Below are 25,926 nucleotides of genomic sequence, written 5' to 3' on the forward strand. Positions count from 1 at the left end.
GGAGACACCGGCTTACGACGTCAAAGGAGTACAGACACACACACAGGGAGAGGGAGAGGAGAGGACGACCAACCAGACTGCCAATTCCCTACGGTCTACTGAAGGAAGCCTACATTCATCCATCACACCACTCTTCATTCAGTAAAGCGAGAGAGAGAGAGAGATTTGTTTATTGTTTATATCAGATTTAGGCTATTTGAAAGGGAAAAAAATACGGAGCATCTGTCAGGAAAAAAACAAGCACATCTAGAAAAACACGCTCATGCCGAATAAAGGACCGTCGCTGGATGTTACTTGTGTTGTTATAGGGGGGGTACAGGCCTAACTTGTTACAGGATTCAAAGACGCTCTTATAGACAAATGAACTGAATAATTGAAATTAAATAACTAAACAACAGCGGGGGAAGAAGAAAGGCATCCTCTGATCACGCCGATTCTTTGCCACGAACAGCACCACAGGTAGGATTTTAATTTTTTACAACTCTTTGTTTTGTGTTTTTGGTCAAATGGGTAAAATCATGTTCAGGTCATTGTTGTTGTCACCATGTCTTGACAAAGAGAGCGCAGGTCTCCAGCTGTGTTGACAGACACACTGTCATGTTTCAGTAGGGGCTTGAATATAGGCGGCCTAGACCGAATATCAGTGCAAGTAAGGATTGTGTGTAGCCTACTATCATTTACTACGATACCACATGCTTTTTTAAAAATAATTTCTTTATGTCAGGCAAAGATAATAGCCTATATCTTAGCTCTGTAGCTACGAGTCAGAGTCATGATTTTATATATATATATATATATATATATATATATATATATATATATATATATATATATATCATTTTCTGTAATGAATACGTTTTTATTTTGTATTTTATGCAAATAAACAACAAAATAATGGTTTCACCTTTTGAAATTACATCAAAAAAGTGTGATTGCATATAATTCCCTCTAAAATAAATGTAACATCACTGTTCCTAAAGAATGTGTATTTATAGCTCTTACAGTGTATCTGTGATAGTCAACATTGAGCTTATAGTATAGACTTATATATATATATATCTTTCCATATATTGTAATGTTATGTGTTTCGTTGTGATATGTATGTTCAAAACTCCTAAAAATCTACCAGATTAGGACTACCATGTCTCCAAGAGTGTAGAAACTAGGATATCAGCCCCCCATTCCCACCGAACGCTCCCATCTGTACCTCCATCCCCGCCCTCCTGTTTGCACCTCCTGTGCAGTGTGAATTTAAGCCTGCAGGCTCCTGTCTGCTCCTCCTGACCACCTCCTCCACTGTGTGTGTGTGTGTGTGTGTGTGTGTGTGTGTGTGTGTGTGTGTGTGTGTGTGTGTGTGTGTGTGTGTGTGTGTGTGTGTGTGTGTGTGTGTGTGTGTGTGTGTGTGTGTATGTATGTGTTATTATTCCTCCCCAGACTTCTCAATGAAGGAGCCTGACGCAATTAAGCTCTTCATCGGGCAGATACCCCGAAACCTGGAGGAGAAGGACCTGAAGCCCATCTTCGAGCAGTTTGGCAAGATCTATGAGTTGACGGTGATAAAGGACAAATACACAGGGATGCACAAAGGTGAGGAATAAAGGGCCAAGAACTCCCATTTGATACGATTTTTGTCTCAGGGAGCTCCTTTGGGGAAAAATATTGTTAATTTAGTATTCATTATGTGGGAAGATAGTGATGAGAGCAAGGCCTGTTATTATAATATTACTCTTATGTGTCCTTCTGTTAGGATTTAATTCTCAGGTTAAAGTATTCCTCATTCAGCCATTTTCGCTCTGGGGCCTCTTTAAGGACCCCTGTGAAGTTAAAACCTAATATTTAGCACCATTGATCTAAAAAAGATACCTGATTCATAGTTGGTGAAGAGTTTGTATCCTAACCTTTCATGGACTGACTAAAATATTTAATAGACATGTACTGACTAAAGTATTTTTTAACCTTGACTACATTTAAAAAAAATTAGGCAATGAAATACACTTTGATACTTTCAAATTGAATCAACATAATTCCGTCCACCTCACTGAAACTACATTTGTAAAGTCAAGGCAAACTGTTTAAGCAGAATTTGACTAACTATTTAATTGTAATAGGTAATTCAAGATGACCACATATAAGCGTGCAGCTTTGTATTTTCACAATGCCATACTTTGCAAGCTCTGGCCTGTTGCTCTTTAGGGTCAGTGTCCTGACTGAGGACAAGAGGAGGTTTTCTGCCACCAACACTTAGATTAATGGCCAATACTCTTGAACCTGGGTCAGTCTACTAACTGAGCTATTGTAAGTTCATGAGACCTCCCTGATGCATGTTGGGAGGTTTCCCTTCATACCTTGGGATGCTACAATTAAAAACCACTGCAGGAAAAAATATGTTATTTTAGACTGTTGGAATTAAACAATGTTGCACCGCACTCTCCATTTTTTCCCTAAAGTGTCATGACCAGAAAGGTAGTCGTCTTAAGATCAATCTGACATAAGTATTTTGTCAGACCACAATTGACCTCACAAGGTGATATCAGTCAATTTCTAAGAGTAAAATGTCACCCACTACTATTACTACTGCTGTGCATCACATGCTGAACAAGTCAAGTCTCAACACATTCAAAGTCATGCTTGACAGATGGAGTAAAGCTGGTCAAAGTGATCTAAGCTAAACAATGATCCTTACTGTCATTTCTAATGCAAATCTGAGTGCAGAAAACAAAGGCTTTTATAAATCCACATAAACCATTGGCCATTTGGGAGACGTATAGGCCAGGTGGTATCAGTCTTCTAACACCTATAACACCTATTCTGCATACATTTACATATTCATGATTTGTGGGAGCCTTAAAGGTTAATGAAGGCCCTTCTCTATTATGTGGTGCTGCATACATTTGGCCTTAACAGCGTGATATTAAATACCCATTCGGACTGCTTGTGTCTGAATAGTCTCCAGGTATAATGATTTAATAATCCCATAGATCTCCAGTGCTACTGGGAGGACTATTTAACACAATTACAGTTGTTCATTGTTTTTATTTTATTTTTTTTGTCTATGTTTCATGAAGTTTTAAATACATATTAATAATGATGGCCTGGTTAAAGTTGGGAAGCATTTTAAGACATTTTAAACACATGCTGCTGACCCAGAACTGTTGTTAAGATAAAACCAAAGCACATGTATCAAATGGCAGATTAATAATAAACTCCAGCAGCATGTTTCTGCCTACAGGCATTCACGGCGAATGGCCAATTAAGATTAAATTACAATAACGGTGCACTGCCAACCCAAGACATTATATATAGCATATGAATATGACATTAAAAATACATAGACTTATAGTGCTCTGATCTTCTAACACTGTGTCTTTGTTTCTAGGATGTGCCTTCTTGACATATTGTGCACGTGAGTCCGCCCTCAAAGCCCAGAATGCACTGCATGAGCAGAAGACACTACCAGGGGTGAGTGTGTCTCAAGATCTTCACATGTACTACATATATATATATAGAGAGAGAGCAGAATAACTGGCATTTTAGGCTATCTGGCTATCTGAATGCACATGTGGACACACAGTGACACAAAAAATTTAACAGAGTTTGACATGCAGGCCTGCCTTCCCCCTTTAGCTGATATGCTCCTATAAAGGTCAGAGGCTGCTCTCCCTCTTATGTTTCATATGTGATGCATCCAGACATATCCATCCAGTTAAGGCATGAGTCATCTTGCTACATGTCACGGGTCGGAAGAGGCTCGCTGCTGGAGTGACTTTGCCAGTTCTTATTCTCTCTGATGTTTCTCTTCCTTTCTGTGTCTCTGTCTTTCTCTCTCCCGTCCCACCCCCGCCTCTCTCCCTTTTTTCCATCCATCTCTCCCTCTGAATTCTAATCAAAGTTAAACCTAGCTTTATTAGCATAGCCAGGCAGCAGGTGTGCTGCCAAATGACATTTCCAGAGCTAAATATGACATGACAGCCGCGTCTCTATAATAACTGACTATATGAGAGACAAGGCTACAAGGCAAGGAATTACTGAGACAGAGTGTGCTTCCAGACTTGCTGCTGCTTCCTCTTTTACTAACAAGGCGTTACCCCAGTTTCCTTTTGGTTATTTTTGTTGAAATCTACATCATTCACTTCTTTTTTCCCCCCTCCAGAATGGCAGCTCATGACATTAGTTTTTACGGAAAGAGTGAAGAAGCAGGTGAACAGTGTAGGGCACTACTGCTCAACAATTATTTTAATTATCGATAATCGAATAATCTGATTAATCATTCATTCATAGTCCAGAACTTAAAGTTATTCAATTTAATATCATAGAATATAACAAAAAAACAGCACATATTCACATTGGAGGAGCTAGAACCAGTGCATTTTTGCTTTAAAATTGTAAAGATTGGTAAATTTATCAAGTAGTCGATTGAAAGAAAATTAATCAGCAGCTATTTTCTATTAATCGTTTTTCAAGCAAAAATGCCAAACGTTCTCTGGTTGAAGCCCCTCAAATGTGTCTTTGTCTTCTGTCATAGTAAGCTGAATAGCTTTAGGCTGTTAGCAGGACAAAACAAGACAGATCATGATTTCACTATTTTCAGATTCTTTTGGCAAAGCAATTAATCGATGAAACCCTAAAGCAGACACAAGCACCAATGCTCACATTTTGAGCCAGCATATATTTGGAATTTTCCCTTGCTAAATAAACGATTATTGAAGTTGTTGAAGACTGGTATCAGCAGAACATTGTTGTAAGGGCAGGCAGGGTTTTTATTGGGGGACGTTTGAAGGAACAGGCTTGAATTAAAGTGGCAACAGAAGAAATCCCATTGTTAGCGTAACAGTAGCGTGACCTTCCTGACCTCTCGTAGGGGATCAGCAGGGCCCAATGCCCCGTGGCTAAAGCCCTGTCCCTGCTGTGTTTCAACCCCAGCTCCTCACAACCTCTTACCTCTAAGCTGTATGGAACATCCTAAACCCTCATGTGTTCTCTCAATCCCTCCCTGCCCTCCCCCCTCCCATGCCAAAAAAAGAAGAAGAAAACCATATTATTAGCTCCATACGCGCCCACACGGACAAGAACTTCTTCCCACCCCTGCTACCAGCTGTGGTGTAATTGTCATCTAATTGCACCTGCACTGCCATAGAATAATTAACTCTGGCATCTCATGGTTGGGGAGATACAAAAGAAATAACATGAAAGCAATTATTGGACTGAGGGGAGAGCTCCACCTGAATGAAGAGAAAGCTGAAGGATGTCATTAACACTCAGCACTGTTTTTTTGCATTAGCATTTCTTCCCTCTGAAAAGTAAGAGTCGGTTTTAAGGCTTTTTTTCTCCTTGCTATTTTACAGATTTTTTTCTCTCTGCTAACAATGGGAAAAAAAGAAAGAAGTCAGGCAGGGGCGAACAGATGGTTGTTTCGGAGTGGCACCTGGCCTTGTGTTTAATTTCAGGTGAGAGAGTCTGTCTCTAAGTGAGAGGGGCAGGAAGAGTGTCAAAAGCACATTCAGCCGAAAGCAAGGAAAGAAAGTGAGAGAATGGTGGAGTTGGGAAAGGGAGGGACAAAAAGGCAGGAGCAATAAACTAGATTCAGAGGGGAGGTGTTGAAATGGAAGTCGGAGGCACTCGCATTCAATCTTACTCGGACATCTTGTACTCTTGTCCCCTCTGTTCTTATCGTTTTATCTCTGAGCTGTCTCAGGCCAGTTCATCTGGCCAAGTCAGCTGTTGTGAAGCTAATAGAGAAAATGATGTCGTTATGCCTCATTTCAAAAAGCCATTTTACAGCAACCTCCAAAACCAAAACCAAACATATATTTCAACAACTTTAAATAAATTGTTGAATGAACTGAATGATTGAAACACGTTGGTATTTGCCATTCAAGTTCATTAGACAAAAAAAGAATCGACAACTATTTTTATCATTCAGTAAATGTGCAGGTAATCTTTTTTTTTTTTTTAAACAAAATTATTTTTTCTGGTTTTCTTCTACAGTGAATATATTTGGGTTTTGGACTGTTGGACATTTTAAGGTTATTAGGTTAAACCAAAAGTTCAGCATTTTGTGAATTTTGCTTATCTGCTTTTTTTTGTTAGATTGAAAGATTGAAACAACTCTCATGTCTGTCTGGTAAATATGAAGCTGCAGCCAGCAGCCGGTTAGTTTATATCCTTGACAAATTTTAAATTTGGTGGATTAATGACGATTATTGTTGACTCCTCAGATCTCTGCATGGTAAATTGAGACAGCTAGCTAGACTATCTGTCCAGTCTGAGTTTTCTCTTGCACGACTATTTCGCAGCGGCTCTGTGCGGAGGTTAGCACCGCCCATGACGATTCTGATTGGTTTAAAGAAATGCCACTAAACCAGAGCACATTTTCCTCCCATCCCGAATGCTATGTGGAGTAGCCAGACCCTCCTGCAGCACGCTTTGGAGGAGGGTCTGGCAAAGCAAGACTAGCAGTCGGTTAACTTAGCGTAACATAAAGACTGGAATCTGAGGGAAACAGCTCTGTCCAAAGCTAACAAAATTCACCTACCAGCACCTCTGAAACGTACTAATTAACACATTATACCGTTTGTTTTAGAGCCAGGCTAGCTGTTTCCCCATGTTTCCAGTCTTTATGCTAAGCTAAGCTAACAGGCTGTTGACTGTATCATCATATTTAGCATACAGATATGACAGAGGTATCAATCTTCTTCTAACTCTCAGCAAGAAAGCAAATTAGTTATTACTTCCCAAAATATCAAGCTTTTCATTTAAATGATAAGGAAAATAATCAGTCAGTTGCATAGTCAGTTGCAGCCCTAAGCTCATATCTGCTTCAGTAGAGACGTAATATATTGCCCCTCATCAACACTCACTTGGATTAATATTTGCAACAATGCCTCACTGTTAATTTTAAATGCAATAAGTATTTAATAGTGCGACTGTGCCCAAGTGAGAAAGTAGCTGTGCGTGTGTTTAGTGTATATTTGCATGTGCTGCGGGGGAAGGGAGGGCAGGTGTTCGCACTAACACGGTTTAATGAAGGGTGCGTGTGCGCTTTTCTGTGCTTTTGTGTGCGTAGCGTGCGCGACTGAGTGTAAATGTCTGTTTGCTTTTGTGTGCATGTGTTTCCATGGAGAGTACACATCCAAAGATATGGATGGATGGATGGAAGTTGGGTTTATTATGTGCTCCTCTCAGGTTTCTTCTTTCATTATCTGCTTTGTGTGTGTGTGTGTGTGTGTGTGTGTGTGTGTGTGTGTGTGCGTGTTTGCGTGCGTGTGTGTGTGTGTGAGAGAGAGAGAGAGAGAGAGAGAGTAAAATTTGAGCTGCGAGGCCTTCTGTGTTTAAGCTGCCCATACGAGAGGAAAGAGCCCTCTTTGAGTGGAACATCTGACTAAGCCTGACATTTACTCAGCCATAAGGACTCAGACGGAGCAGACAGAGGGGTTTTATCAATAGTCTGAAATAAATGCATATGCTAAATATAGCCCAACCTTTTTACGCAGGATATGGGATGGGAAGTTGTAGTGCCAGAGCGTTGTGCCCTTAATGTCTGAACAAACTGCTGTAGAGACACATGGGCCACAAAAAGTTGCAGGGTGATGTTATACACCTGTTATTACCTATTGAATCTTTGCATTTTAGTCTCTTTTTTATAGTAGATATAATAGATAAATAGGTAGAAACTGACATTTAATGTGCAACAAGGCAAACAAATATGACAAAAACACAAAGTAGATGCTCAGATTTGGTTCACTGATGCCCTAAAACATGCTGTTATGATGTAAACATGAGCATGTCATCTACTAACATGTTATTGTATGTATCTGACAATAAGCAGATAAAGCAATGCCTGCATATGTAGCTACGTATATTCTGATGTCAGTGAGTTGCGGGGATGATGAAGATGATGATAGCAATTAGTGCGCCTCAGAGCAACTGTGTTCACTTGATGTATCTATCAGGAGTTAAGTGTGCATTCATGCAGTGATTCATTTACATATGCATGCATATCAATGCACGGCGCAGACGATGCAGGGCAGGCGGCGATGACTGACAACAAAAAAAGGGCCCGTCCTCTGTACGTCACTCTGGGGCGACTGTAATGATGAATGCAGATTGGATTTATAGAGGTGGCAAAGGGGTGTGAATTAGAGAGAAATTGGATAAATGGAGGGGGGGTGGGGGGCAATAAGGGAGGGTGGGGGGAAGGGAGGAAGAGATGAATGAAAGTTTGAGATAATGAACAGTGGGTGGCAATAAGGGTGGAGGGGGTTGGAGGTACATTGAGGCAGTGTGTTTATCAGCTTAAATACAGACATCTGTTACTGAGAAATAGTGTGTTTTGGGGGGGTTGGGAATAGTGTGTGTGTTTGTGTGTTGTCTCTGTGTGTGCGCGTGGTAGGCGAACACACACAAAAGTGGAGAGAGGCTGTTGTCACAAAATTCATTTGGCTAGTTGAACTACATATACACTGGACTATGGTGGAGTTAAAGTGTGTAAACCATGCCTGAATTAAAAAAGTAATAAAATAAAAATAGTAGGATATGGACCCTATCTCTACACACACACACACACACACACACAGAAATGTGTCCGTGATTCAGTTCTATTCCCCTTCTGCTTCACTGAGTCGATTCAAACAACACTTGACATGCATATTTAACAGTCAGAAGAGACAAAACAATTGAGAGTCAACTTGAGTGTTGTTAGAAATTTACTCTTTGATATTCCGTTTCTCCACTTTGAAGGATCTTTTTGTTGGCTGTCTGACAAAATAAAAGGCTGAATGTCAGCTTCAAGAGCTGTCAGCTTCGCCTCGATACTGGACAGACTAGTGAACCCTGTAGGAGAAGGAGACAGCACTGGGAAGCAGCTTTGACACTGAAGACTGGATCCTTGATTAAATATTATTGAACTGTACAAGTGTTTGTGTTTGATTGATTTAGTGACTTGGCTGAATTGAGAGAAGGTAGACTTTCTCTCTGGTTTGTGTGCTTGCTCACCCATGTGTGTGCATCTGTGTGTGCATCCAAACAATAACAGACCGTACTTGTGCATCTCTGTTTGTTTTTTTGTCCCTGCCTCTGTCGCTTTGTTCCAACTCTTTGTGAGCTCACAATCATCTGCGTCTATTAATCTCTTTTTTTTGTTTTTTTTTTTTTGCCTGTGAATATACCAATTTCCACCTGCGCTTGTTCTTTTCCCTCGAGTGAATTCACAAGCGCGTCCCAGCTTGAGTGCATTTGCAACGAGAAGGTGGATGGAGAATCGAGGGAGCAAAAGCAACAGAGATGGGAGAGGAATAGAACAGGGAGGGGAGCGGAAGTCAGGAGGTTGCAGGTTGATTACGGTCGCAGGTCTCGTTGCCTGGAGACGGCGGGGACGAGGGATGCCAGGTTGCTAGGCGACCGGCACGATGCAATGACCAGCGCTGTGTGATGGAGCGGAGGGGAGGCGAAGATGGAAAATTGTCTTTGTGCCCCCCGCCCCACCCCAACTACGCCACCCCCTTTCCACCTCCAACTCTGCCTCCCTGCTGTAAATGTTCTTGAAAGGCCAGAGGAGATGGTCTTTGCTGATATATTTACCATTCAGAGTGGCTGCTTTTCAGGGCAGACAAGCAGAATGGATTGAAATTGGAGAGAAAACAGGCGACAGAAATGTGTCACCCTCACACAGCAGCAGCAGCAGCCTATACAGATTTAACAACACTGGCTGCGTGGAGCTGCGAGTGTAGAGATTATCATCTGCTCTGCATCAATATGTTTTACTCCGACTGTAAATGACCCTCAATCTAAAACCCATTTACGTTGCTTTAGTAGTTGAAAATGCATTTACATGGGAGCTAGTGCCACTCCTCGGTGCATATATAGACATTGATGTTGTGTTGTGTGTGTGTGTGTGTGGCGGTCATGCATTATGGCGAAGGGGTTGAGCTGTGATTTGATTGGATAATCTATGGATTTAATATCTCATAATCCTAGCCAAATCCCCCGCGGCATCACAGAGCGAAAAGATTAAGTATATATTGCTTTGAGTGACAGGAGCAGACAGAGTGTGTGTGTGTGTGTGTGAGTGTGAGTGTTTAGTCAGAGGATGATTGTATATAATATCTGTGTGTTTGAAGATGGAGCACAAGTGGAAGAAAAAAAAATCAAATAGCAAAGCACACTGGTAAAATGGGCTGTTGATCAGGCAGGTTTTGCCTGTGTGTTGTCTGGGCACAGTATGGGACTGTTTTTGTAAACAAGCCTAAGAGAGAAAAGGGAGGGAAGGGGAGCAACAGGAGAAGGAGGGGAGAGAGCAAATTACTGTAAAGAGTACGTTAGTGGTTTAGGCTTAGAGGGAGATATGTTTCTCCCTGCTTCTGCATCTGCTCTCGAGGCAGCGCCTACATTCAACAGGCACGAGCGCTCCCTCCGTCATCCTTGCTTTTTTTTTCCTCGGTGTCTTTCATTTTTCCTCTCCTCCTTGCCTCACCCCCTCCTCTCTCACACATCTAATCCCTCTATCTCTCGACCTAGAAGCACCCTTTGTCCTCCTCATTTGTTTTTCACCCGTCTCTCTACTGCATGTCATTCAGGGCAACCTTGTTTACCTGATGTGGGGTTTTCATCACCGGGGTTGTCATGACGATGACCATGTGAGCGCGGTCTTCGTCAGAGAAGTGGGGCCGGTTGCCGTGCCGATCTGAAGTGGCACAGCCTCGATGGTCTCCACTTCTCACTGTTTTCCCTCTTGTATATTCTAATTATATTCGGAATTCCATAGAGCCATCTGCTGCGCTTCTCCTTATCACCACCACCATGGCCTTCGCTGTTTGTCTTCCTGCAGTGAAATATGGGCCACAGCATTTTTTACAGGCATCATCCAAACATGCTATTAATCAAAGATGTCACGTTACACTACAGTCAAGAGGTTGTAACATCAGCTTTGACTCCTGAACTCAACTCTTAAAATTAGACAGCATTTCTCACCGGGAATTATCTTTTATCTTTGCATTAGAAAAGTAACTCATCTCTAATCTAATCTAATCTCATTCTGTGTCTGATTCTGTTGTAGATGATCTGTATTTTTATATAGAAAGAATGTGTCTATGTATACTGGTGTTATTGTATATCATGTACACAGGGCCTTACCAACCAACAAGGACACCAAGGAATTGTTCTCGGTATTTGTTTTTGAAGAAAATTTGCATTTTACTAAATGCAACTGTTGCATACATAACACAGACACATATATAAACTCATATATTTGAAGTATACTGTATGTCACATCCAGTGTATGGCCATATCTGACCATGTATCTTTTAGCTGTCCCGATTGCACATCTGATTAGTAAAAGAAAAATAATGATGTAGGCCTAGCCTTAGCCATCAGGTTTGATTTTATTTCTTTAAAACGGCCCTCTTTGCCTCAATGTACACACATTTCTGAAGCATTTATGTTTTCAAAATGGTAGTTCAACAATTTTTCCATTAAATATGGAATGCACATTAAAATTCAAATTAAGTTGATAAAAAAGCTAAGGAGTATTCTGATTTAATATAAATGTGACCAAGAGAGACAAAAGAGTTAAAAGACAACACAGGTCTAATTTTTCAAAGAAAATATCTTAATATTTTACCTCAGTATTTCTAAAATCCTGTCTATGACATAAACAAAAATACACAATTAGATAAAAGAATGCAAATGAAGAGTAAGAATAAAGCAAAGTTAGTTTGATATTTAAAACACTTAAAATATACAGTAAGTCATAAAGATATACTACACATTTAATCTCAATGGGCAGCAATTGTTGCACTCGGTACTGTAGGTGTACAAGTGCAAATAGCATAAGAAGTGATTGGTATAGTGGTAAACAGTGGACAAGAGACATGAATGGTCCCTTTTATAATAACATAAGTCATATTTATTGAATGCTTTTATCCAAAGCGCCTTAAACACCAGAAGTTCATGAATTTTAGCATGTGGGCCCAGTCAGGCTGATGTTGTCTTTACCGCAAACCAAACTATAATTTAAACACAAATTACTATTCACAGACTGCAGGAGCTGAGGCCCACATTTGCTTGACTGATTGGAAGATGGTTTTGAGACTTTGCCCCTCCATCTACTCTATCATCCTATTAATTGGGGCAATCAATTGGACGCTCTCAATAAGGAGGCATAGGGGCCATCTGCAGCAGGTGTTGGCGGTATTTTGGTCGGTGGTTCGGCGTGGAGGTGACGGTGTTTGTGCATGCGGATCCTGGCAGCAGAGCACAACCGTGGAGCAGATCAATAGTGTCTCCTTTTGACCGATCACAGCGGATCAATCAGTGACACAGGATCAGGATCTGGCTGAAATGTCACCAGCTCCATAATTAAGACCTTCATTAAGCCACAGTTAACAGAGTGTCACTCTGTTGCTCTCATCTCCACTCCTCACCGACATCACCCTCCCTCCTCCTCCTCCTCCTCCTCCTCCTCCTCCTCCTCCTCCTCCTCCTCCTTCTCCTCCTCCTCCTCCTCCTCCTCCTCCTCCCTTCACACACATCCCCCACCTCCATATGCTCCTTCCCTTCCCCTCAATCCCACTATTCTCCCTTTTGCCCTCTCTTATTCGTACTTTTCTTTATTTCATTCAATACCTCCTTTCACTGTTTCTGTGCTCTATACATTTGAAAGACGAGGCGCCAAGCACTGAAGTGTGCACAATTTCATATAGGGGTTTTGTTAAATAGTGGGGAGGATAATAATTGTGGAGAAATAAAGAAAAGAAGGCATTTCAGCAGCTTGTCTTTTGATGAATTATGAAAAGGTCGCCTAATTTTGCGTGCTCTCCTTTTTATTTGTCATTCTTTTATTCTTTGTTTTTTTCAGATAGCATTCCTTCCTTTCTAACCCTGTTTACCCTCATCTCTGTCTCTCTGTCAGGCTCAGAATCTCTTGCTATTCTGATGCTGCGTGCTCCTGTAATCCAGATTAGCCGGCGAGTGTTCTTAATCTTATCACTTCCCCAATCCTGCGTGGGTGTGTGCTTTTCCTGGTTTTGTGTGATAGGGGGAGAGGGAACGATAGACGGCAGGATTAAAGCGGATTCTGAGAGAGAGAGGAGGTGGAGAGAGAGAGAGAGAGAGAGAGAGAGAGAGAGAGAGAGAGAGAGAGAAACTGCCGTGGTCTTCTAGAGTAGAGTTAGCAAAAATTTGAAATTAGTGAGGGATTGTAGGAAGCTGGAGCTCAGGCCAAAATCACTAACATCCATACATGCACGCATATGTCACTGTTATACTCACATTAAAGCATCAATAACTATTCATAGATGGGTGACGTGAAGTCAGTACACCTGAATGTCCTCTTTTTGAAGTTTACAATACAGTAGTGGCCACACTTTGATTAAGTGCCAGGGTGTATAAATTCTATTCATTGATTTTTCCTGTTTTTTCTGGTGTTAATGATCACTACCCCTGATCTGTATTCAAAACTGACCGTGCCACGTGGTCTCTGTCTTTCCAGATGAACCGCCCAATCCAAGTGAAGCCAGCGGACAGCGAGAGCAGAGGGGGTAAGAGACACCTGTCCCCATCCATAAACATAGCATCTGTTCAAACACCACCTTCACCATGCACACGACGTCACACGACGTCTATAAAAAGTCATTTATTCTGGAATCCACACTGAAACACTATAGTTTTTCTTGCAACAAGTTTTTGAGTACAGTTCCTACGAAGGTGACAACATCTTAAAATGACGATATCATTTGATGAGGAAATTTCTGCAAACAATCAAAATGCAACAATTTGCATAAAAAATATGCAAGATTTTTATCATCCCTCAAAACTATGATTCAAGATTTAGTATTAGATTTTTAGAAATTCAATTTAAACTACACACTGTGCCTAGCTTTAACAGCTTCAAAGCTGCATGTTTAAACTCCCACATCTGACTCGATAAATGCCACTGGAGATCCTTCTGCCCTAACATCTAATCAGTCAGTCACCTAATCACAGTTCATTTTCACCAACATTAATGAGCACACTGTCACACATGTAAGCTGTTCAAAAACCTCACGCATCAGGTTTTTGTATGTTTTCACTACAATTCATATGTTATTGCTTCCCATTTCCCAAAGCATACCGTCATTTTATGGCAGCTGTTGGTTTCAGTAATAATCAATTTGCAAACTTTTCACAAGAGAAAAAGCACTGGTGAAAATAATAAATGATTCAGTTTCAGGGTCCTGGTATTGTATTGGCACTGTCACGCTGTCATGACTTACTGGGACACTTGAATAGAACAGCCCAAAGCCATGGTTAATGTTATTAGTAACAGCTGTGCTCTTCCTACTATGACAAGTCAAACTGTCTGCTGTGAAAAGGCCTGTTGACGATCAGTTCACGAGCTTGAGGACACTTGAAATTAGCTCGATAGGTAATCCATCACAGTCAAAATAATGGTAGGCTTTATTTACTCTCACATGTCGACTGTCAGACCACAACTTTTTTTATACAAGAACTGACTGAAAATCTGTGATTTTTTGAATTCAAAACAGCCAGATCTCAAATCCAACACATTGACACACCATGCAGGCAGACCTTTCTAATCAAACCGTATTTTCAACCACATTATCATGTAACAATTGCATACATGTAATAAAACAATAGACCATGACATTCTCACTGTGACTGATTCTGTATCTCAAGTCTCTTGACAGTTGATTTTTTTTATACCATGCCAAAATGAATGAGAAAGAAATGGCATACTGAATTTTAGGAAAAATAAAGGTCACAATCTATAATTCAATCGGCATGCTTTGGAGAATAGTCTGCAGGGATGCACGTGATTTGTAGTGAATGGGCTATAACACACAGAAACACTGGCCTGATCCTTCACAGACGGGGACAGACAGAGCAGCTTCACTGACAACACAGAGGGTGACAAACATTTGAGTCACCGCCAGATGCTGTTTGTTTGTTGTGATGTTCATGTTACTGCACTCTGGTGGTGTTGTGAAGCATAGCAGGCTGATCCATCCTGCTTTGTAGCTTCTTATCACACTGTTGTTGTCCTTTATTATTCATGCATGTACGGTGACATAGCACTTCTCCCCTTTTCCCCCTTTTCAATGCCTGTTTCACCTCTCCCATAAAACATCTACTCCCACTTTTTTCCCTTAACTGTAACCTCACTCACATTATCCGCACATTATCCTATTTTCTCCTTCCCATCTCGGCGATCTCCTTCCCCTTAGAAGACAGGAAGCTGTTTGTGGGCATGCTGGGAAAACAGCAGACGGACACCGATGTGAGAAAGATGTTTGAGCCATTCGGCAGCATAGAGGAGTGCACGGTGCTACGCGGGCCTGACGGTACCAGCAAAGGTAATGTCAACTCATGCCTGAGTGTTGGATTTAACAAAATAGGTTAAATCCAACATGGAACATGGAGAAATACAAAATAAAACAAAGTTTAAACAGCAAATAACACAAATAAATTGTTATGCATATAATCAAAGCATTACACATATTACAAACACTAAAAGAATAATTTATTTCATTAGTCATGATGACAACAAAGACTGCCTGTGCCTTTGTTAAATTACTTGTTACCTGTTTTTAAAAAAAACACACACATTTAAAAGAGAGCCTGTAAATAGCCTGGTGACTGGCCATTTATACGCAGGACTTGCTGCTAAATACTGAAACCTGTTAGCAATGTTTAACCATTTTAGTGATTTCAAATCTTCCATACCTAAACGGATGCAATAAGATCCAATGTTTTTTCCTATTTAAATTACCCAGGGTGATTAGACTGATTCTTTGAAGCTTTCCCCACTATTTCCAAAACAAATCACATATCAGATTTCCTATAGCTTTACTCTAATATGAAATGATTACAAATGGAGTCCAGATCGTAAACGTGACATTGACTTTGTTTAACTTTTTATCCAGCCCTGAGAATTAAGCCTTCAGCACATAAGTATCGCGTGAATGTAAATTACAATTGTCACTAACAACAATGCTAATGATATTTGCCATGTAAACCAAAGTCCGGCGACAGCTCAAACACAGTTGCTAGTTTTTTCCGCGTTTGTTGCATGAGGCGTGACTAATGGTGCAATAGGTTTTATTGGTCATTGCTAATGATGTGTTTGGTGGTTACGGACTGTGATTGATGAAGCAATGAATGTTTTGTGGACCATGTTTAATGATGCCACGGTAACTGATGAAGCGCTGGATGTTAGACGGCTCCTAATGTATTTTTAAAGGGAAGTCATTTCTGTGTGTGTGTGTGTGTGTGTGTGTGTGTGTGTGTGTGTGTGTGTGTGTGTGTGTTTCTGTCTGTCTGTCTGTCTGTGTGAGGCCACTTTTAATGGTGTGTCATTTCATGTAGGGTGTGCATTTGTAAAGTATCAGAGCAATGCAGAGGCACAGGCCGCCATCAACGCTCTGCATGGGAGTCGTACTTTACCAGTGAGTCCCCCCCTACACGCACGCACGCACGCATGCACACACACACACACACACACACACACACACACACACACACACACACACACACACACACACACACATGCACGTAGAGAAACACATGGTAACACACACTCAAATACAGTGTATATACACCCTTTTAGATTCTCCAAATCCAGTCATTTAGACACTCAACGTGGTGACTCAGCTAATAGTCACCAGTTCTTATTTCTGTGCCCCTCCACACACACACACACACACACACACAATAGAAGACAAAATCTTTGTAAAATGCACTCATCTTTTTTTCCTGCTGTAGGTGATTTGTACTGTGGTTTGGTGCAGGTTGACAAAATTAAAATAATACCTAACTGTATGTGAAAAATAGATATTTATTTCATATATATATATATTATATCTTTTCTTTATTTGATGGCATACAGTATAGAACTGATAAGAAATGAGGGGAGACAGCAGAGAAATGACTTGCGACAAAGGTCCCAGGTCGGACTTGAACCAGAGATGTTGTGATTATATGGTCTTGGACCCCGACACCACCAGGATGCCGAGAGTTATGTTGATGTGAAAAGTGTTTTTCCCTTTTCCTCCGCAGGGTGCCTCGTCCAGCCTGGTGGTAAAGTTTGCCGATTCAGAGAAGGAGCGAGGGCTCCGGCGGATGCAGCAGGTGGCCTCTCAGCTGGGAGTCATCAGCCCCATGACCCTGCACCTCGGGGCCTACAACGCCTACACACAGGCCGTGAGTAAAACCCCATATTTCTTAAGAAACACAAACTCTACCTTTCACGCGAACAATACCTGAGATTTGATAAAAGTGAAAAATATTTGAATAAAAATCTACAAACTGTTCTGGTAAAGCAAACTTTACCCCACGTGATTCAAATAGAAGCGTTCTAATACCACGCACGATGATTTTATCAGAAAAAATTGCACTTTACAATGTAGAGTAAAGCCACATTACTGCTCTTGTTAATTGACCGTTTACTGCAAATGGTTTCAGATTTGGCTCATTTACAGCCGTTTACTTCGTGATGCTTAAGAGCCCTGAGATTTTTTTTTTTTACCCGTAATCGATGTGTTGATTTATAATAACCTGCTATACTTTGGTAAAAGGGTAATTTTCAAAAATGTGTAGGTACACTAAAACCTACAGCCCAGCCACAGAACACTAATACATTATAACCTGATTTTGGTCACAATGTCTGATTATGAAGATCATGAAGCTTCTGGACAGGTCTGCAAAAACAGCTCACCAAGGACAGTTGGTTTGTGTGTGTGTTATGTTGCAGCGTGCAGAGATGTGGCCTTCAAATATATTGACTGCTGATTGAGGTTCAGACTGGAGCCATTGCAATTATATTAAACATGCTCGATTTTTAAGACTAGTTCATAATGGAAATGTTGTGTCCATCTACAATTGTAATCTACTGTAATTACCCACAAAATGTCTGATGTTGAGCCACAGTTGGATGTTTAAAGCCTCCTTGTTTAGTTTCTTTACATAACAAGCCTGAGATTACACTCAGGTAACACACTCACAGTGTACGTACACCTAAAAACCCACACAGATCCCTCTAAACATACTCCATACCGTAAAATCCTGACTCCCTCTCTCCCGTCCTCTTAATCACAAGCTCTCTCTCTCTTTCTCCATCCTCCAGTTGATGCAGCAGCAGGCCCTGGTGGCTCAGTCGGCCTACCTCTCTCCTGTTGCCACGGTGGCGGCGGTTCAGATGCAGCAACTCGCTGCCCTCAACCCCAGCAGCATCATTGCCACACCGATCGCATCCATCACCCCCTCCTCAGGTAATGAGAGGCAGAGATGTCTGGCCTCGGTCGGCCTTGATTAGATTTCTATTTGAAATATGAGCTACACAAGGAGAGGTGGACCTAAGAGGACAAAATAACAAACATCTATTTTGATATTTGTTTTCCTTCTCAGTCTGTCATAATGTTAGCCATGTTAGCTTTTACATTTAAGGCAGAAAAGACAGAAATGGGGAGTGAGTTAGAGTACCTGCATCCTGCAAGTACTTGGGTAGTCTGTATTATAGTCATGTTCATACTGGAGATACTAATGTTGATATCAGTACTCAGTTTAGAAATATATGAAACAGACATAAGCAGCAACTTTAAACTAATGAAACTGTAAACAGCAAATGCACAGACATTCATGTCCCCCTCAGGATAAATTGTAATAACTTTCGTGATCCCTGAGCTAATTAATCTAGTGTCGTCATTAGGTCAAAACTTTCATTTGTCCAATACTTTGATTCATGACCAAATATCTGCAAAATGAACAGCCTTAGCTGTATTTTGTGTTAATAAGCACATATTAGCATATTAAACTAAGATGATGATCAAGGTAAACATTACCTGCTGAAAGGTTCCCTGTGGAGCTTTATATGTAAACAAGCAAAAGTTATATTTACAATTAATGTTACTCACCAAAACACACTGTGAGTATCTGTGAGGTCTTAACACAAGTGTTGAATGCATTTCCTTTCTCATAAAACATTTGCAAAGCTGATCTTTGTCTATTATTGAATCCTGCTTTGTTGATGTCTATGTTTACCAGCTTGCAGTCTTCTTCCTTCCTGGCTTTGTTGGCACATTGCTGTGTTTATTGGTGCATTACAGCCACCTGTAGACCGAGGGGAAAGTGTGAAACCGTTGTTTATCACTTTCTCCTCTTGCATCATAAAAGAAAAATGCTTCATAGCACCACTATAGGTCAGAAACTCCACAGGGTACCTTTAACATCAGCATGTTAACATTGTCATTGTGAGCATATTAGCATGCTGATGCTAGCATTTATCTCAAAGCCCCGCTGTGCCAAAGCGCAGCCTCTCAGAGCTGCTCACCTGCTGTGAACTCTTGTTGGAGCTTAGTTTTTTCTTCATATCTGTTAACATTATCTGTATATTTTTTGGCATTGTGACTTTCTATACTGTAATTCTATTATGTTGGTTATTATACACACGACATCTATTGCATGCCTGTCCATCCTAGGAGAGGGATCTCTCCTCAGTTGCTTTTCCTGAGGTTAAAGGGATTTTTTCCTTATCCGAAGCGAGGGTCTAAGGACAGAGGTTGTCGTATACTATGCAGATTGTAAAGCCCCCACAAGTCTATTAATGTACTCGTCATTTCAGCACAAATCTGTACTCATCTCCTCTTTGTCTTGCTTTAAATTCTGTATTCATGCTGTTAATTGAATGTATTAGAATACAAAGTAATGCCTTAAACATGTCTCCAGGTACCAGCACTCCACCCTCCATGGCAGGAACACCTGTTCCTGCTCTGCCTCCACCAATCGCACTGAACAGCTACGCCTCTGTGCCAGCTCCACCCAACGGCCAATCAGCAACTGAAGCCCTGTACACCAACGGGGTTCATGCCTATCAAGGTATAGCTACAACACTGTTCACAGCAGCTACACCAGAAAGTTTAGAATAACTATTTTGCTGTCATGAATTATTACTCCACACATTTACAGGTTTCCGGTTTTGATGTGCAACCGCGACAGTCTAATCAAGAGGAAATGAAACTAAAGCACTAAATGTTATTTGGAACGTGCAGATGTGCCCCAAATAGCATTCAGGATTTTTTTGTGTGCATATAGCAGTTGGTGATGATGTGTTTACTCTGCCACAGCTCAGAGTCCTGTCCTGGACCCCATGCAGCAAGCTTATACAGGCATGCAGCACTATACAGGTGAGCCTCTCTGTCTCAGTGTAAACTGTGTTAGATGTGTCCAATATAACGCCATACATTGTGACATAAATGGCTATTTATTTATAGAAGTGTATGTACTTGTCTTACTGCTGGTACCGCTATTAAGCTGCATCATTCCTGTGTGAAGTATCAATGTTTGTTGGAGAAAAAAAGAAAATATATAAAAATAATCTCACAAATATACACTTTACATTACATTTGACCACTAGACCTCAGATTTTTGTAGTTGTAGTTTTATTTCATAGAAATAACCTTCCAATCCATGTAACCAGAATGCAAAACAGTTTTATGTAACATAATGGGATGCAGCTACAACATTATCTTTGCACTGCCCGACTACCCAACACTGCATGAGTAGAGTAGAAATTTACATCTAAAGTCAAAACATACACATACATTACAAAATGTAAATATCTGCCACTCTATAGAATGAGTCATACCTCACAAACTAAATGCAAAGCATCTTCCGGTTTTAGCAAACCTATAAGTGGGAATGCAGCTGTCAGATGTTGTTTTGAGCAATAAACTGATTAGTTTGCAGTTTCTGTCCTGCCTCACTGCTGCTCTCTGCTCACCTCTTCCTCCTCCCCATCAGCCACCTACCCTGCTGCCTACAGCCTTGTGGGACAGCCGTTCCCCCACCAGCCCACACTGGTGGCTCAGCAGCCGCAGCAACCGCAGCAGCTACAGCAACGAGAAGGTAAACTCAAAGAGCTGTGCATATGATAGAGAAACATTCCAGTGGTATTGCATGTGTTGGCCCATTTACCACAAATCACACACTCTCACTTTACATCACAGATAACCATTTTGCAAACAATGTTGCTGCCATTCTAAGTATCTATTGGTTTTCATTCATTTCTGCATGATATGAAAATGTCATAGCATACCCTTACAACTTGCTTGAATGATATCATTTATCACAGTGAAGGTAAATTCTGCATTAATCTTTTTCAAAACCAGGGCTTCAACTAATGATTTCCATTACTGACAATTCAATCCAGTATTATTTTGATTATTTGATGATTGTTTGGATTATAAAATGTCTGAAATAGTGAAAAATCTCTATCACATTTTCCCAGAGGCCAAAATGACATTTTCATTTTGCTTTATTCAACCAAGAGTCCAAAACACCGCAAAATATTAACTTTACAGTGAGATAAAATTGCAGGGAAAAAGAAGCAAATACTCATATTGGAGAACTAGCACCCCATGGCTCACTAATTTGTGTTGATAGGCAGATATTTTTACCTTCATACTGTGCCAGGCTTGCTGTTCCCTCCAGTTTCCAGCTTTAATGCTAAGCTAAGCTAACCAGCTGCTGGCTGTAGATGAATATTTACTCTTCAGATGCGCGAGTGGTATCTATTGAACTCTAACAGGATGAAAAATACTGTAAATGCATTACCCAAAATGTGGAACTATAACTGCTTTAAGATTTGGTTTATGTCCTGTTCTACTATTCTGCACTTGTATTGTGTTTTAGTCTTCTTTTTTACTTGGCGACTTGTCAAGTAAAGCATCTCTTAGTGTCTAGAATAGTGCTCTACAAATAAAATGGATTATAATTGTTGCGCATCGTGTTACTAACTCAGTTTTTACTGATCATCTAACTTATCATGTCATATCTCTGTGTGTCTCTCCTCTATTTGTATACAGGTCCCGAGGGCTGTAACATCTTCATCTACCACCTGCCACAAGAGTTCACCGACTCTGAGATACTGCAGATGTTCCTTCCCTTCGGAAACGTCATCTCAGCAAAGGTCTTTGTTGACCGCGCCACCAACCAGAGTAAATGTTTTGGTGAGTCACTGTGATGGTTGTTGTCACCTTGTGGTTTTTAGAGACTTTCCTTTTATTTATTTATCACAGTGAATTTACCTTCACTGTGATAAATGATATCATTCAAGCAAGTTGTAAGGGTATGTGAGAAAAGATGTGTTTCCACCATACATGTCATTTATTTACGTTCACCTTTTTTCCTATAAGTGATGCTGCTATTGATGAATGTTTATGTTTGATTCTTTCATTCTGTCACTTCCTCCTCAGGTTTTGTGAGTTTTGACAACCCGTCCAGCGCCCAGACTGCCATCCAGGCCATGAACGGCTTCCAGATCGGCATGAAGAGACTGAAGGTGCAGCTGAAGAGGCCCAAGGATGCCAACAGGCCTTACTGAAGGAGGTGAGTTATTGTATATCGAAACAGAGGAGATGGGGAGGGCTCATGGAGGGATTGATAGACAGCTGGAAATGTGTCTGGAAGTTAAAGAGACAGAGTGGATGTAATTGGGGGGCTCAGTACTTAAATGTCTTTCATGTGGAACTGAAGAAGTCAATAACCCTACAGTAGATTAACTTTAATGAGGTGGCAGCACTCATCAATTTGAAATACATTGTGTAAAAGTGGTTGATTCTTTTTTGCTCAGTATGTAGAGGGACCGTTTGAGTGAGACGTAGATTTTTACTCGTTTCAAATGTTCTGTCTAACCAGTGTTCTGTCGCAGGGTTGAATGCCAACTACTGTTCGTCATTAATTTTTTGTTTTACTTTTCATTTATTGTTTTTGTGCTGTGCCATATGCCATTTTTCCTGAAAAAAACATCACACCACTCTCAAGACTGTCCATACATATATCGTGGAGACGTGCGTCGCTATGGCTACGGTTGCCTAGCAACCGCTAAAACCTCCCCCCCTTCCTTCTCACTGCGTTGTAAGTTAATTGGCCTGTGTTGGTTGCTGTGGCGATATTGCCTGTGATGGTTGCCATTAGCAATTTTTTTATTTTGGGCCGTTGCCTTGATTCACCATGCTCAAACTGCATGGCGGGTTACTGTGGCGACCATGAACTGTGTTTGGTGCGTTGTGAGTTTCCTCTTATTATTTTGTCCTGGTTTTAATCCTTGCAAACACTGATCAATACTGTAACTGTCACTTTACCTCAGCATCTGTAAGTAATTGATTATCATGACATGCTGTTTTTCTTTCAAGTCCTCTAAAAGCTTCAATGCTCAGAGCTAAATTATCCTGTTGTCCATCAAATATGGATATATCAGAATTTTCTTTTAGACTTTTTGATTAGTTTCTATTTTGTCTGTCATGATTATCATGCTTACATATTCCCTCTGTTTAGTTGGTTGGTGTGGTAGTTTTCGGTGAGTGCGGGGTTTTTGTTTGGTTGTAACTCAATTCCAAGTGACTTTGTGCCTGAACTTTGTTTGGTTTTTGTGAGACTGGAAATGTACTGAACGTGCCCCTGTAAATGGTTGACAACATAATATTTTTGTGTGAATGATGTGTGCATGTGTGTGTGTGTGTGTTTGTGAGGCCTGAGTGTGAGACGAGAAGGTGCGTGCATTTATATCTGTGTGGGTGTTTTTGTATTGAAAAAATATTCATGTGTAAGTGAATGTGTGTGTGTGTGTGTGTGTGTGTGTGTTGTACCAACTGAGACACTAACCTTACTTTAGAAGGTTTTAAGTAAAGCTGTTTGGTTTCTGTGACACGTGCTGCTGGCTGAGGAACTGCATTCCTCTGTAGGAATTCTGGGACTCCAAAAACATAATACTAAAAAATTAAAAGATTTATTCAAATAGCACACCCAAAAATGTCCACTTGTCCAACATTTCTAATTACCCAAAGCACATAATGTGTCTTATGCACAGGGTATCTGCAGGTCACTGACCAAGTTTGAAAAGGTAAGAAATTTATTCAACAAAACGAAGGCCTGAACTAAAAATCTAAATTATCTCTCTATGTCTGGTTCTAGAAAATATGCAAAGTTTGAATCCATTTCAATCTCTAAACTAACTAGATGTAGTTGTATCATCTTTTTCTGTATCCCAAAAAACAAAACCTCTGCAACAAATCAATACATTTAATTTTACATTAACCCTTTAACATACAGTTTTCCTTGTTCACCTCCCTTATAAATGTATAAGTTATATGGAAGCTATATGTTGGTTGCACTGAGTGATGTTTTTTTTTTGGCTGCACTAGTTTCCAAATGAAAATTTCCTAGATTTCTTTGTACACATTTCCCTTAAATTCACTCTGACATATTTGATATATTTGGAAATTTCAGTACTTCAAATCCAAATTATAATGTATAGAAAATGAAGTAGGTTTGAAGAAGGTTTGAGGGCTTGTATTGACTTGCCTGTTTAATTTAGTCAATATTTATAAGGGACAGAAGAATCAAGTTTACTGCTCTGATACACAATTGGTGATAAATGTAGATAAACTGGCATTACAAAAAGGTCTTAAAAAGTCACAAATAGATTGTTCTGTCTGCAGATGCCCTGTTTGCAGCAACCTGCATCACAAATAAACTATCTGGTGGATGATTTGAATAATCTTACCTCCCTGAGAAACTACAGTTTGGTGAATGACATGCTTCTGAATATCATTAGAATTAATATAAAATGATCTCCAACTGTTTTCTAAAAATTTGGAGGTTATAGTTATCCCCACCAGAATTCCTACTGTGCATGTTCTGAATTAATTTGCCTGCCAAAAGAGATGACAAACTATTTTCTAAGAACGTGCATACACTTGCAGCAGTATGACTGTCACTATTTGAGTTGCATGGACACTAGTTGATTACTGAGACTCCCCTAAGGCATTAATGCAAGCAGTGTGTATTGCAGACACCACTCCACTTCCAAAGTCTTACATGTATGTGTGTGATGTGTGTGATTTGGTTTAAAATGCTCTGTGCTCTTTTTTTTCTCTCTCTCTCTCTCTCTCTCTCTCTCTCTCTCTCTCTCTCTCTCTCTCTCTCTCTCTTCTTCTTTACCTCCAGGAAAGTCTAAGAGTTCAATCAAGAAAACCACTTGGGATGTCCCAGCCTTTTTTGGTTGTTTGACCAACCGTATAGCACAGGAGCAACACTTCACAAAAAGCAGTATCACGTGACATGCGCTTACAAAAACAACAAACAACAGCAGTAATATTAGCAACAAAGTACATCTACAGAATCCGCATCCGCAATATCAGAAGTGCTCCAGATTTCCTATCATTCCACAGCTGGATTCATTTATATTATGTACATACTCTATTGTCGGCAACAAGATCTACATGTTAAGAAAAAGCATATCACTGATGTTATTCTTCTGAACAGGGTTCTACTGTATAGTGTGATTTGTGATCTATGGCGTTAACAGAAGGCCAGTCTACACAGTCGGAGGCAAAAGAAAATACTATTGTGTATGATTACCATTGATATTGTTATGTAGAATTAGTTTATTATTTATACGTAAATTAAAAACATGGGGTAATTAAATTTGAAGAGATTTGGATTTCCACTCACTGTATATACCTTGGTTTAAAAATGGAGTTTAAGGACTTCACGAGTTAAGATTCTCTGCTGCCACTACTTTTCAAATTAACAAAGCGGAAGGAATGGCTGGGAATTTTTCTATCTTGATTTTTTACGTTTAATTTATTTGGTAATCAATTTGATGGGTGGGTAGGTGGGGGGTGGGGGAGGGGGAGGAAGAGAGATGTGACAATTTCTTTTTTAATTTAAAAAAGAAGAAAAAAAGAGGATTCCTGTGGTTTCCAAGACAATGAACACACTTATAGAGTTTTTAATTACATAAATGTACCTATGGAAGTAAACAAAAAAAACATAATGTTTCTTTATTTATTCTCTACAATCGCTGTTTTAAAACATATGTCTTTAAAAGAAAATAAAGTACAATTTAGAAAAAAAATGTGTCTGCTCAACTGTCTG

At 40.2% G+C, this 25,926-nt stretch overlaps 1 protein-coding gene across 3 annotated transcripts; it reads left to right on the forward strand.

The window, feature by feature from the left end:
* On the forward strand, positions 1-25,906 carry celf3a (cugbp, Elav-like family member 3a). Of its 3 annotated transcripts, XR_005641201.1 has the most exons (15): positions 1-459; positions 1,435-1,587; positions 3,377-3,459; positions 13,484-13,532; positions 15,219-15,347; positions 16,360-16,439; positions 17,050-17,193; positions 18,116-18,260; positions 19,714-19,863; positions 20,112-20,171; positions 20,788-20,892; positions 21,852-21,995; positions 22,242-22,374; positions 22,810-22,902; positions 24,994-25,906. XR_005641201.1 is itself a non-coding variant. In XM_039819972.1 (14 exons), exons 2-13 carry the CDS (start codon positions 1,443-1,445, stop codon positions 22,367-22,369), a joined length of 1,362 nt encoding a protein of 453 aa, XP_039675906.1. In that variant the 5' UTR covers positions 1-459; positions 1,435-1,442; the 3' UTR covers positions 22,370-22,374; positions 24,994-25,906. The 3 variants fall into 3 exon arrangements, 2 of the variants coding, with proteins under 2 accessions (XP_039675906.1, XP_039675907.1); XM_039819972.1 differs by lacking the exon at positions 22,810-22,902; XM_039819973.1 differs by lacking the exon at positions 22,810-22,902 and having other exon boundaries at positions 15,222-15,347.
* Positions 25,907-25,926: the final 20 nt, after the last annotated feature.

This window comes from Perca fluviatilis, chromosome 13 (assembly GCF_010015445.1).
Source record: "Perca fluviatilis chromosome 13, GENO_Pfluv_1.0, whole genome shotgun sequence".
NCBI lineage: Eukaryota > Metazoa > Chordata > Actinopteri > Perciformes > Percidae > Perca > Perca fluviatilis.

Excerpts from the sequence above, each read along its gene's own strand:
- celf3a (XM_039819972.1), top strand. The coding sequence starts at position 1,443 with ATGAAGGAGCCTGACGCAATTAAGCTCTTCATCGGGCAGATACCCCGA. Across the intron at positions 19,864-20,111 it reads CGGGGTTCATGCCTATCAAG|CTCAGAGTCCTGTCCTGGAC; the intron begins GTATAGCTACAA and ends ACTCTGCCACAG. Across the intron at positions 20,172-20,787 it reads AGGCATGCAGCACTATACAG|CCACCTACCCTGCTGCCTAC; the intron begins GTGAGCCTCTCT and ends CCTCCCCATCAG.